Source organism: Glycine soja, chromosome 15 (genome assembly GCF_004193775.1).
Source record: "Glycine soja cultivar W05 chromosome 15, ASM419377v2, whole genome shotgun sequence".
Lineage (NCBI taxonomy): Eukaryota > Viridiplantae > Streptophyta > Magnoliopsida > Fabales > Fabaceae > Glycine > Glycine soja.
Genome location: NC_041016.1, coordinates 620,316 through 634,055, shown reverse-complemented (window position 1 = coordinate 634,055; position 13,740 = coordinate 620,316). Strand labels below are relative to the sequence as shown.

Genomic DNA, 13,740 nt, shown 5'->3' with positions numbered 1-13,740 from the left:
TTTGAATGTTACACTATTCTTATATCTTTGTTTAATCTTAAATTTTAAATCTCTATTATATTTTGAAAATCAATCAACTCATTTCATTTAATTGCTTAGAACTTAACTTACACAAATTATTTAACACAAACAAAGTTCATGTAGATACGATACTCGATCTTATCATTTAGTTCACTTGTCAATTAATCAATTATCAGGAGGCACTCCACAAGATGAATTTTACCTTTGGGGGAACATGGTTTATTCATATACAAGTTGAAAAAAAGAAGATTTTTCTGTGTAAACACCCTGGTTGTTGTGGAACCATATTAGTTTATTCCCCTTCATCGATTCCAACATGGTACTCTCAAAATAACTGCAACATATAGAGATTGCATCAATTTCATCTATTAAAGTATGTTTCCAACTTTTTGTACTTGGAACCATAAGTTCAATATTCATGCACTCTCGTGTCAAGTAGCAATTTTCAAACTTTTATACTACCACCATCATGCAATCATGGGCCTTTCCAAGCTTGAACTTTTGTGCCATCTCCAATTTTCCATCTTTCTTTTTTTATGAATGGAATGGAGAAAATCTCATTCAATTTGTCATCGATAAATTCCTCGTAAGACGTGTTTGATTTAGAGGAGAGAAATAGAAAAAAAAAATTGAATTAAAATAAAGCGTAAAAGGTGTGAATTCTACAAAATAAAATACAAAATTTCTCTGCAAACTTATTTCTCTGTATTGAAACAAACACAACCTAAAGTAATATCAGGAATGTCTAAATGTTATGTCATGTATAACTTTGTTGTGGCCAACCTATGAATCCAATAATTTTTCATTGGAAAGATATTTAGCTTTAAAGGAAGACTCTTGAAACCTTGTTTCTTAGTATAGCCAAATTGAAGTCATCTTTGATTATTTACACCATCTTTGATTCTTTAAACTTTAAATTTAATAAATTTTATAACATAATTTTCAGAATACAGTTATTCCAACCTTTTCTTTGAAAGAAACAAATCCTTAAAAAAAAAAGAAGCTCTGTAATAAAACTCAGAAAATACAACAGTTCTTTTTAATGATATGATTCTAACTTAATGAATCTGACAGAAATAGAAAATAAACAAACAAATCCTTAAGTTTTCTTTTTTGAAAAGTCTAAAGTTATATAGGAAAAAGATTGGCATTCAAATTATGAGGTCAATACTGATAAAAAGTCACAACCTACTAAAGTTATATGATGACAATTGAAGCCTGTTAGTTTTGTGACAAAAAAGACTCAACCAATCCTACTACTTTCTTTACTCTTTTTGCATTTTGGTGATAGGATAAAATCTAACCCCTATTTGTTTTACTTTTGGGAGTGTGGAAACTGGAAGTTTCTGACGACAAAAGAGAGGGATCTGAAAATGAATTAAGCGATTTTTATTTTGGTCTTGAAAAAATGAATTCAAGAATTAAAGAAGTAAGCAATTGAACACGAACTTGTTTTCACCATCACCATGTATGGATATTACTTTAAGATTAAATAAGGGACTAAATATAAGTATCATGCAGCTCGAGGTCACACCTTATTGTTATGATGAGTATAATTGGCTTCCAAATCATGGCTTTTTATTGATCCTCTGTTTGGTTGTCGTTGTGTCCAATATAATGAATGCCACGGCGTGTAGTTCATGAATAGATATAAAAAAATCTATAAAAGCACCGTGAAGATCAGGATCGTTGAATGTGAATAGGTTCCAAAAGGCAATCAAAGTCAAAATTAGTAATCTGGGGAAATTTGCTTTCGGGATGGTATAACCGGTGAGAATTGTAATATTACAAGTATATTACAATATAGGAAATTATTTTTTTTAAGTTATTTTCTTATACTAATATTAGTTCATGTAGCAGATTCATGCATTGAAGAATTCGATTAAAATTACTTTTTATTTAAATAATTTCCTATATTTATATCTCATAGGTATAAGTTCACAATATTCACCATAACTTTTTTTAGCAACAGCCAAAGAGAATAGTATATTATTAAGAACAAAAACCAAAAATAAATCACAAGATGTGGCGTGGCCTTCATTGTCAAAAGTAAACGTTACATCATATAAAAACAATATCCACCTTAGCTATCTCATTTGATAAATGAAGGTGAAGAAAAAGCAAAACTCTGAACTCATGCTATGAAAAGAAACGAAAAAAAAAAAACTCATTAAATCTACTTTATATATCATTTTACCTAGCTAGGAGTATGGAAAATTTTGCCCTCCTACATGTAAGTAATGATTGTCGTATCAGTTTCCTAAAAAAATGATTGTCATATCACAATTAAACCTAAATTTATGACTTTGACATGTAAGTATATTGTTTCTAATGCTTCATTGATGACAAAACAATGTTAAAAGAAATAAAACATGCATATTTAGGGATGGTTTGGTTGGAGTAAAATTAAGGAGAAGAGGAAGAAAAGAGAAAGAAGAGCGGATAAATGTGAAGGAAGTGGTGGTTTGGTTGTGAAAAGATTAGTATAAGTTTTTGAAAAAAGTTATGGGTTGCACACTTAAAATCTTCCTCACAAAATTGAGAAGTGCGTGAAAATGTCTCTATCTCTGCGCAGAGGTTACTGTGCTCCATAAAAGTAGTGCATCTTCTCCAGGTAATGTCACATCCACAAAAGTATTAATAGAAAATAATTTTTTTATTTACCTAACAATTTTAATTCAAATATTTTAATCTTATTTTTCATTTATTTTTTTCAACTAAAACACTTGTATTTTCATCTTATTTTTACTATATTTTTCTCACGTATACTCTTTCTCTTTTACTCTCCTCACAACCAAATGCACGCCAAGACTTTCAACAATAATTTAACCTTATTATCTAAAGAAAAATAATAAAACATAACTATTCAATTCCTTAGATATAGTAAAATGCAAAGTTCAATATGAAAAAAATACAACCGTTAGTATCATATAAATTTTGTATAATATATATAATCTAATGTTTTTTTAAAAAATCTTATTTTTTTCTCACAATATTCTCTTATTTGATAAGTGGGAGATTAAACTTCTAAAATATAATTCGATATTAAAACATATTCTTCAAATACTAATTTTCCAAATATGTTACTGTTGGTGGGATTTCTGAATTTTTGACATTTCTAGTGTCAAAGTTGATTTTGTTATATTAATAATAAATAAAATTTTATTTTACAAATAAGTTATTGGTTGAAGTGATATTAGATTCAATCTCTTTACATCTCCTTTTTTAGTCTTGTGATTAAGAGGAAAGATATCCCTAAAAGTGATTAATCGATCTCATAACAAAGATTAGTTACCAAACAAAATCAGTTGATATTTCGTATTAATGTTATGGTAAAAAAATAAATTTCTTCCTTTAAAAAAATATACATAAATTTCAAAGCGTGTAATTCATTATGTATTTTTATCATTATACATCAACTAATGATTGATCAAGAAAATATAAGATTGACCTAGTGATTCAAGAAGTGAAAAAAGAAGGGGGAAATAGCAAATTTGAATTCTCTAATTGATATTTTTAACAAAACTAATAAACTAGCATTTCCCAATTAAATAAAAAAACTAATGATTGGCCAATTGTTTTGACATGTTAAATTAGAAAGAAGAAAAAAAAAACAACTAGCGCAAATCAAAGAAAGAACACGGTTTTGAATGAACCCAAATACCGTCCCGTTAAAGACAATGAATGGCCAGGGCCCAGGAGTTTAAACTTGGGCCCAATAGTTTGGAGAGCCGTGTGTTTAATTAGTGCGTAGCTGCATTTGCATTTACATTTATAAGCCTGTTGCTTCCTGCATCTTTTTGGATTGACCAATTGGGAATGCAATTTTATATTTTGGATTAGCCAATATGAAAGTTTAAGAGAATGCTGGAATCAATTTTTTGGTATAAAAAGCAACAGGCAATCAAACAATCACAATCTTTGGTTATAAAATTGCTAATCAATTAGCAAGTTCTAGTGCCGAGGTATTTCTAAATTTAAATAAATTTCATAAGTAGAAATAAAATTATAAAGAAATTGATATTGTTGTTATTAATAATAAGTATTTTATTTTATTAGATAAGAAATTTAAAAATGAAAATACGAAAATATATTACTTAAAATATACTAAAGTGTAGTATATTTGTCCTGATGCATAAGAGAATATAAGTTGTGCATGAGATGACAAATTTGGTTTCAGTATTAAGGAATGGATAAGAAAAATATATTATTATTATTATTATTATGACATCCCTAAACAAGGATATATTTTAATGAAATAAAAGAATAATAATAAATTAATGTTTTTTGGTTAAAAGAAAAAGTAATAGGCAACGGGTGGGTGGTGAATGGTGATAGTGATGGGTTTGGTTGGAAGTTCGGAACCGAAACCGAAATTTAAATCTAGTTAAACCAAAGAAACGAACGTTATCAGCTAACTTTTGACTTCTCACTCTCAGCAAAGCAACAGCCAACAGGTGTCCCCGCTCCACCACTACCCTACCATTATTTTATTTATTGTTATGGGTCAAGATACAATTTTTAAAAGGTTAAATTAATTTTTTTCAACCATGTACATTCAATTTGTTTTTTTATTTTTAAAAATTATTTTTATTTAATTTTTTAGTTTTATTTTTTCAATTCGATACTCTAATTTAGTCTTATTATCTAAATTAATTTAAGTAATTTTACCATCTAATTTTAATCTTAATATTTAAATGAGTATTTTGTAACAGTTTAAAATTGTATAATTTTAAATTGGTCTAAAGTGAAGTTTTTTTATATCTTTAGTTCAATTTAAATTATAGGATGAAAATGAATTAATTTTAAAAAATAAATTAATTTAAAAAAAAAGGAAGAAAAGTGCTGTTTGTTTTGTTTGGTGTGTGAAGGGGCAAATAAAATAACCACGTGGGTTTCAATTTGAAATGGCGTGAGGAGTGAGGTGCTCCGGGTGAGTTTATCATATGCCGTTGATAAGAGAAAAGAGAGAGAGAGAGAGAGAGAGAGAGATTGACCGTTTGTTAATCTTATCTTTTCTTATCCCAAACAAACTGAAACTCAACTCCTGAAAGGCAAGAGTGAGAGAGAAATGGAGAATGCGGAGGAGATGATGCAGCAAAACGACGAGGTTTTGTCGGTTGAACTTCCAGCTCCTTCCGGTTGGAATAAACTGGTCTCCTCTCCTCTCCTCTCCTCTCTTTTTTATTATTCTTTGTTTTGCGCTTTCAATTCTCCACACTCCCTCTTTCTCTTTAATGTATTAGGTCGCTCAGCTTTATTTATTTTGCCTACACCTTTTTGGGTCTCCTCTCACTCTCACTAGTCTCTAGTTAACCATCTCCTTTAGATTTCTACTGTTTCTGAAAAAACAAACAAAGTGCATACACATTTCCTTTCAATTCTGGACTGTTTTTTTTTTTTATTTTATGTTTTATTCCGCCTTTGCAATTGTTTACCACTTTTGTTTAACTATATATCTTAGGCTATGCTAATATTTTGGCCTAAATCCTGTCAAGTTAGGAATATCTGTATTTTTTTCCCAACAGTGTTATATATATGTATATATTTAATAGATTAGGATTAGGATACTATGGAAACAATGCTGTGAATTTTTTGTGCTTTTCATATTCTTCTAATTTGTAATCTAGCATTCAGAATATTCATAGATATGATATGAGCAAGTGGAGTGGCATGGAATATTTTGTCTTGCCAAACATCTTTTACTCTGGATAAAATGATCAATGTGATACTTTTCTATGTTTTTCACTAGGAATGTTAATTGCTGCTCTCTTTCAGACTTGAACTGATGCTTAGTAATTTAATGAAGATCTGGTCTTTCTGGTTTTGTGTTATATTATCTATTCTACAAGGATTATGTAGTCTGCATTTTCTTTCTCTGTATATGACTATATGTGTATCATCCACATTGAAATGTTACTACATGTATGTGCACACATTTCCACTTGTCTCTCTCTATTGCATTCATTCCTTTTGAAATGGCTTGGAAGGAGATTGTGAATTTTACTGGGGTTTATTTGTATGCTGTATGGAAACTGTTTTATAATGCAGTTTTAGTTAAATGCTGCAGTTTTTCCCTAAGAAACTGGGAACACCAAGAAAAAGTGAGATTGTATTCATTGCTCCAACTGGGGAGGAGATCAGTACCAAAAAACAATTGGAGCAGTACCTAAAGGCACATCCTGGCAATCCTGTCATTTCAGAGTTTGACTGGGGAACTGGTGAGACCCCTAGGCGATCAGCAAGGATCAGTGAGAAGGTCAAGTCAACTCCACCAGCAGATAGTGATACTCCAAAGAAACGAGCTCGGAAATCATCAGGATCAAAGAAGGATAACAAAGAAACTGAATCTGCATCAGAGGAAGGCAAGGCAAAGTCTGATACTGAAGATCCCAAGGCTGCAGAGGAGGAGAAAAATGAAGGAAATGATAACTCTAATTCTGGAGGAAAGCAACTTGAGAATGGAGATAAAACTGAACAAATTGATGAACAGGCCAAGAAGCCAGATGTAGATATGGAAGAAAATGATCTGAATGATACAAACAATAAATTAGAAAATGATTCAGATGAAATTAAGAACAGTCATGTGAACGGCGAAAATGTGATTGCTGAAAGGCCTGAAGGTGAAGAAGCTCAAAAGCAAGAAGTTGAACCAGCAGAGAAAGTTGCCGAAGAAGCTGCTAATACTGCGGAGACTGAAAAATCCCTACTGACTGAATTAGAAAAAGAAAAGAATGAGGAGAAAACAGATCCTGCGACTCTAGAGGCTAATGGGGGAGGCGAGAAAGAGAATCCTAATGCTGCACAAATGTAATATGGTTATTTGGAGCTGTGCACAGTGAAACACTTCAACATTTGTCATACCGTTGTGTAAGCTGCATAAATGTAACACCATTGCCCTAGTGCCCCATGACTTTTGCGATGCTATTTTAGTTATTTTGTGGCCTTATGGATGACTGTAGTCTCGTATTTCATCTAAAGATTTGGTTGTACTTTCTACCTAGGATTAGGAAATTAAATGAGTCTTCCTTTTAGTTTAGATTAGGACATCTGATTTTACTTAGTGCAGCTACGTAGATTGTAGACTTTCTGTGACACATTTGTGTTTCTAGTCATTTAAATTTCACATTCCCCATCTAAGAATGCTCTTTTTATGTTACCGAAAGTGAGTGGTAAATGCAGGATTGAAGCAGCAATTTATCACTTCCTTTCCTAGTTATGGCATAAGCTTCATATCTAAAGGTTGCGTTTCATTAGATTTCATGTAATTCATCAGTATTCAGTCATTAATCTCGCCACATGTATACTTGATCAGTCTTTGGATTTCTGACATTTTGTAGAGCTTGTAGAAGTTGTGTGGCATAATTTTTTTCATAACATCACTATGCATTGTCAACTCCACTTTTATTTTTTGTGAAGCATCGTCAACTCCATTAATGGTGATATTATGAACTATTTCATTTGTCTTCACTCTTCTACCCAGTGTTTATCTCGAAATTTTTAGAAATATATGACAGATATAGAGGCTAGTTGAGATATCCTTCCAATAAATATGAAAGCGGGGCTTTACACGTGTAATTTTTTATTCTATTATTTTTTAATTTAGGTTTAATTATCTATTTAATTCCTATAGTTTTCAAATTTATTATTTTTAATCCCTATTGTGGATTTTTTAGGTCTTGATGTTTACATTTTAATTTTCAAAAAGTGTCAACCGTTAAAATTCTTTAATTTTTAATGGCAGAAGTTTTTTGAGAATTAAAATATAAAATTTAAGGATTAAAAAATTCATTTTTTAAGTGGGTAAAAAACTTCGTTCTTCGCTATGCGAAGGTATGGGGGAGGGATGTTGTAAGCAGCCTTACCCTTGCATATGCAAAGAGGCTGTTTCCAGATTCGAATCCATGACCAACATGGTCACCAAGGCACAACTTTACCGCTGCACCAGGGCTCGCCCTCTTTTTAAGTGGGTAATTAAACTTAAAAAAGAAATAAATTTAAAAATTATAGGAATTAAATGGATAATTAAACTTTTAATTTAATAATTAACATTTATAATTTATTGTCTTTTTTAAATATTTTCATATAACGAAAAGGCAGGTTTTAGCATAATTTTTCCCAAACATCATTATGCGTTGTCAACTCTGATCACAGTATTATGAACTGCATAATTTGTCTCCACTTTATCTTTATTGCAGTGCTAATCTCAATTTTTTGCAATGACAGGCATAAACGATTTTAGGAATTTTTTAAAATATATATATAGAACGTGGAGCTTTATACCTAGAGTATAATTTTTTTATCGTATTAATTTTTTGTAATTTAATAATTTGAAATCTTTTATAATTTATTAACTATTTTTCTTATAATGAAAATTGAAAAGGTAGAACCAGAAGCATTAGGTTCAGAATTTCGAACCCAAAAACAAGGTAGCATGTGCATTCAGTGGCACTCAAGGTATTGGAGACTCGTTGCATGCATAATTTATTTGTGTATTTGAGAGAAAGCAAGTAGAAGTAAACAAGAGTGAAAAGTGGAAAAGGTATACTTAAAGGAGGAGATAAAGGGTGAGGAAAGGAAGAATCTATTCTAATCCCTTGAAAACAACCTCTTCTAACCATCTTAAGTTAAAGACTAAGAATCTAGAGTTTATGGAGGAAAAGTATTGCATCATCCACAGGATTGCTTATCGATCAATTTCTGCTAATGACGTTACCGTCATTGAGTTACATAATACAGTCAAGCACCCTCATTTTATTCTACAATTGGAATGCTCTTCCATTCTTAATATACTTAGCTAAACATGATGTTATCTTCCTTTTTTCTTTGGCTTCTGCTATTCTCTTCATTATTTTCTCATGGTATGTGTACTACTCTTTTTAAGACCATTTTTAATCGCATATTCTATTTTGAAATGGAAGATTCGTAAATGGAGGACACTACTTTTTGCTTAGTTACTTTTTACCTAAGTAAATAGAAAGAAAGAAAAAAATCATGTTTGTTTTAGTCAATTGTGTTTCTAATCAAACTTTAACATTCTGATGTGATGAAGTTTTAGGGGATAAAGCATTTACAGGAACATATGGAGTAAACTATGGTAGGATAGCTGACAACTTACCTCCCCCAGAAAGCGTGGTTACCCTACTCAAAGCAGCAAAAATTAAGAACATTAGGATATATGATGCTGATCATCAAGTCCTCCGTGCCTTCAAAGGGTCTGGCATTGAAATTGTGGTTGGTCTTGGCAATGAATTTCTCAAGGACAAGAGTGTGGGGGAGGATAGAGCCATGAGTTGGGTCAAAGAAAACGTTCAGCAATTTCTTCCAGAGACCAAAATTTGCGGAATTGCGGTGGGAAATGAAATCTTGGGAGGCACGGATATGGAACTCTGGGAAGTTTTGCTCCCTGCAGCAAAAAATGTTTACAATGCCCTTAGTAAGCTTGGTCTAGCAAAAGATGTTCAGGTGTCAAGTCCACATTCTGAGGCTGTGTTTGCTAATTCCTTTCCTCCATCCTCATGCACTTTCAAGGAAGATGTCCTTCCTTATATGAAACCTCTCTTACAATTCTTCTCACAAATTGGCACTCCTTTCTTCATTAATGCATATCCCTTCCTTGCCTATAAGAATGATCCACAACATATTGATCTTAACTATGCCCTCTTCCTAAAAAATCCCGGGATTTATGATGCAAAGACTAAGCTGCATTATAGTAACATGTTTGAGGCTCAGGTTGATGCAGCTTATGCTGCCTTGGAGAAGGTTGGGTTTGACAAGATGGATGTTATTGTTTCTGAGACTGGTTGGGCTTCTCATGGGGATGATAATGAAGCTGGAGCAACAATAAAAAATGCAAGGACATATAATGGTAATTTGCGCAAGCGGTTGCTCAAGAAGAAAGGGACCCCTTATAGGCCAAAAAAAGTGGTGAAAGCTTATGTCTTTGCCTTGTTTAATGAGAATTTGAAGCCTGGCTCAACATCTGAGAGAAACTTTGGATTGTTTAAGGCTGATGGAAGCATTGCATATGATATTGGCTTCACTGGACTTGTACCTTCTTCAGCAACTTCATCTTTCCTTTCCTTCAAGGTATATGGACTATGGATACTCCTCTACTTTCACTATTAATTAAGTTTTCTAATTTCTAGGAAATTTGTGCTAAAAATATTCCAAAATTAAAATGAAGTAGGATCTGTCTTTCCCCACTTTTTATGTAACTGACTTACTGAGCCTGAGTTCTATGGATTAGTAGTGACATTACATCTATATTGCACACAACTTGGCTGTTTCAATAATTTAACATCATTAAACTTCAATTATGGTTAGCTTTTCTAACGCACAGACTACAAATATTCAAGTGTGAAGTATTTATGTTTAATGACATATGCATATCATATCTGAAATTTCTATTCCTCCAGTTCCTAGTTTATAACAATTATGTCTTTCAGGGTATTGGATCCTCCTTCATGATGGCTTTTACAAGCTTTGCTGCTTTTCTTTTTGTTGCATTGTAGTAATTGATTATAAGATTAATTTACACGTGAATTCAGTGATTCTTTGGATTCTGTAACAGTTTTCTGTACTTTCAAGTTGTGGAATTTCCATATCGAAGATGTAACATCTCAATGTATAATTGATTTAACTTTCTATTCTTTATTAATACTCAACAATGTACCATAGGCTTCATAAGGGATCTAATCTAGTAATCTTGTCTATTGTTGTTGACTGTTGTTTCAACGTTTTAGCAGTGGTAAGCATGCTTTTGCAGCAAGCGAATATATGAAAAACCAGAGCAACATCGCTTCTACGGTTCTACCTAAGATTTGTATATATGTTGTCATATATGAAGGTGTAACGTTAATGCCAAATCATTACCCCTAGAATCTAAAACTTATTCTATTCATTGTTTAAAACTGATATACTTAATTGCGTAACGAATACAATTAAAAAATATTAAAGGTCTTTGCACAAAGTGATATTTTCAGGCACATTAAAATGGGTGTGAAATGGGGTAGAGAAGAGAGATAAAAATAAAAGAAAAAGAGAAGAGGGCAAAAGTAAAAAATGTTATGGTTGACCTGATAACAAAAAAAGAAAGAAGCAGAAAGAAATTTGTGCGGAATGAATGAAAAAGAAAATGAGATGAATGATATGTTTTATCAACTTTTAATGTGAACATCAACACATCAAATACAAGAGAGGTAGAGAAGATAAATAAGGTGTAAGAGGAATTATCTCCTCGTTGTAAGATTCAAGCATGCATACTTTGCATAAGAATAGTGTAACTTTAGCTTCCTAAATTTTCTAAACAAAGAGTTAAATATGTTTTTACTTCTTTTTTTAGTCACTATAGATAAGGTAATATTTATTTTCAATTTCTTAAAATAAGATCAGACCGTAAAATCAAGAAGATAAATTGTTCAGTGTCATTTCATTTTGGTCTATATTCAACAACAACAACAAAAATTTGGTCTCTCGTATTTATGAAAATATGTTATGTGTAATCACTTATTTTAAAAAATGAGAGCCTGAAAGGAGTTTTTTTTTTTTAATGGAAAACAAGACTTACACTTGATATATTTTCATAGCTAAGGTACTAAAATGAGACAATTTTATTTTGAAAGACTAAGAGTGAGCATTTCTATATTTTAAAGGATTAAACTAGGATATAGCACTTCAAACCGCAATCATCTAGACATCGCAACTGCATATTAATAGAATCATATTTGGGACAGATTGCCAGATAATAGCTGACGGTATCAATGCAAGGAGGTTTCAGAAAATTTGAAGGATTGCGCCGTAAGATTATCTTCTTTTCAAAACTATATATATTATTATATAGTCTTGTAAGTAGACAAGTCAGTCAAGTTGCTCACACATTGACTAAGTTCGTTTTATTAAAAAAAAACATATTTGTCTTTAAATAAAATTTCACTAATCATTTTCTTCTTCAGAAAATATAGATGAACTTGAGTACTCCTTGATTAAAAAAAGGAATTTTACTAGTCACTTTGTATGAATGTGTTTAGGAGTTGAGTTTTAGAGAGAAAGAAAGGACAGGAAAGATTTTGTATTTTGACGGACATTTGTAATTTGATTTTTATTTAAAATAAAATGGTACATTAATATATGCTTAACTTTTTAATCTTATATTTATCTTTATTAACATTACATAGTTCTCTTAATTTAGAAATTAAAAATCCTTCTCTCTTTTTTCTTTCAAAACTCAACTCCCAAATATACCTTTAAGAAGACTAGTATGAATATCACCGAAGTATTTTATGCACGATTATTTTAAAACCTCTTTGAAATGTTAATATATATATATATACACATCACTAATCACTAAACATGTCTTGACAAATTATTCATCATCCGTAATAAAGCCTCTAGTAGTTGGTTGACGTTCTTGGGTATCTCTAGCTAGTGCTTCTATGTGCTGCTGCCAACTCAAAAATAATTTTATGCATTTGCCAACGTGAAAGGTTCAACTTAACAACCAAAATTAAGAAGTGCTCAAACTTTAATAAATTTATTGAATGTTGATCAGATGAGCTTGTGTATCTGTGCCATCAAGGATAACTATATATAAAATATCTCGCTGATTATGCGGGTAGCTGTCAAAATCACGTAAGAAATTAAATATAGCTACCCACACTCATGTTGACACAAATTATGAAGCTTTGATATATTACAAGATTTTAATTAAAATGTATTGATTGTGTGAAGCCGTAAAGGTTTTTATATTATCACTTAATTATAATTTGTTATGCATGATATATTTGTAATATGAAAATTAAACTTACATAACATTGAAGTACATGCACATAATATATTTGGCATTAGCCAAATGTTTACTTTTTTTAATACCAAAAATGTTTACTTTTCTTGGAAAACTAATTTAACTGATTTGATTTGGACTAACCAGAAAGGAAAAGAAAAACCCCAGAGCAATAAATAGCATTATTCTCAAGACATTAGTCTGTGTTTTACTATTTAAAAGTCTCTTGGTGTATAATTATACAGTGTGGACCTCGTGTGTATACGGATTTTTATTTTAAAAGACAAGTTTAAGAAAAGGGAGAATTAAATATGGGATAGTCCAAATATCAGATTAAAGGCACGCGAAGGGATATAATATACTATCCGTTCGATATAAATGATAAATGCTTGTGATAATTAAACCATCAATATATAGCAGAATTCTAGAGGGATTCCACGCATGTTTCTAATTGTTATTATATATGAAGATTTGCAAATGGGAATTTGATTCCTTCGCAGTTCAGCTCATATGATCAAAGATATTCTAACATGTCAAAATTTCTCATATTATTGTCCCTTTATTGGTTGAATAATATTTTTATATATTTGGTTGATCCAGCTATAATTGTTAATACCTGGGCAAAGATTTGTTTTTCTATTTCCTCTGTTTATCTTCCTTACTTTTTCCGTCTCTTTTTTTCTAGCCATACTACAACCAAGTTATGCCTCGCATTTTTTTGGCCATGACGGTGGAAGATCACGCATCGTTTTCTAGTAATCTCGGCAGAATATTTTTCAGGGAATCTGTCAGTAAAGACAAAAGTAATCTACGAATAAAAAGAGAGGAAAAAAGAAAGTGAGACCCATATATACGAGGAATCCGTCCAATTAGGAGAGAAAAGAGTTAGGAAAGGTGGTTTAGGTAATAAAAGTATTAATATCTATATTTTTGCACAT

At 31.2% G+C, this 13,740-nt stretch overlaps 2 protein-coding genes across 3 annotated transcripts; both read left to right on the top strand.

The window, feature by feature from the left end:
* The first annotated feature begins 4,930 nt into the window (after nt 1-4,930).
* LOC114387953 (methyl-CpG-binding domain-containing protein 10-like) lies at nt 4,931-7,307 on the top strand. Of its 2 annotated transcripts, none has more exons than XM_028348253.1 (2): nt 4,931-5,176; nt 6,092-7,307. In XM_028348253.1, the coding sequence occupies exons 1-2, from the start codon at nt 5,093-5,095 to the stop codon at nt 6,833-6,835; spliced, it is 828 nt and encodes a 275-aa protein (XP_028204054.1). In that variant the 5' UTR covers nt 4,931-5,092; the 3' UTR covers nt 6,836-7,307. The 2 variants fall into 2 exon arrangements, with proteins under 2 accessions (XP_028204054.1, XP_028204055.1); XM_028348254.1 differs by having other exon boundaries at nt 5,061-5,176; nt 6,079-7,307.
* A 1,384-nt stretch (nt 7,308-8,691) lies between these two features.
* LOC114387631 (glucan endo-1,3-beta-glucosidase 14-like) lies at nt 8,692-10,746 on the top strand. The gene is made up of 3 exons (XM_028347838.1): nt 8,692-8,882; nt 9,074-10,110; nt 10,470-10,746. Exons 1-3 carry the CDS (start codon nt 8,825-8,827, stop codon nt 10,533-10,535), a joined length of 1,161 nt encoding a protein of 386 aa, XP_028203639.1. The 5' UTR covers nt 8,692-8,824; the 3' UTR covers nt 10,536-10,746.
* Nucleotides 10,747-13,740: the final 2,994 nt, after the last annotated feature.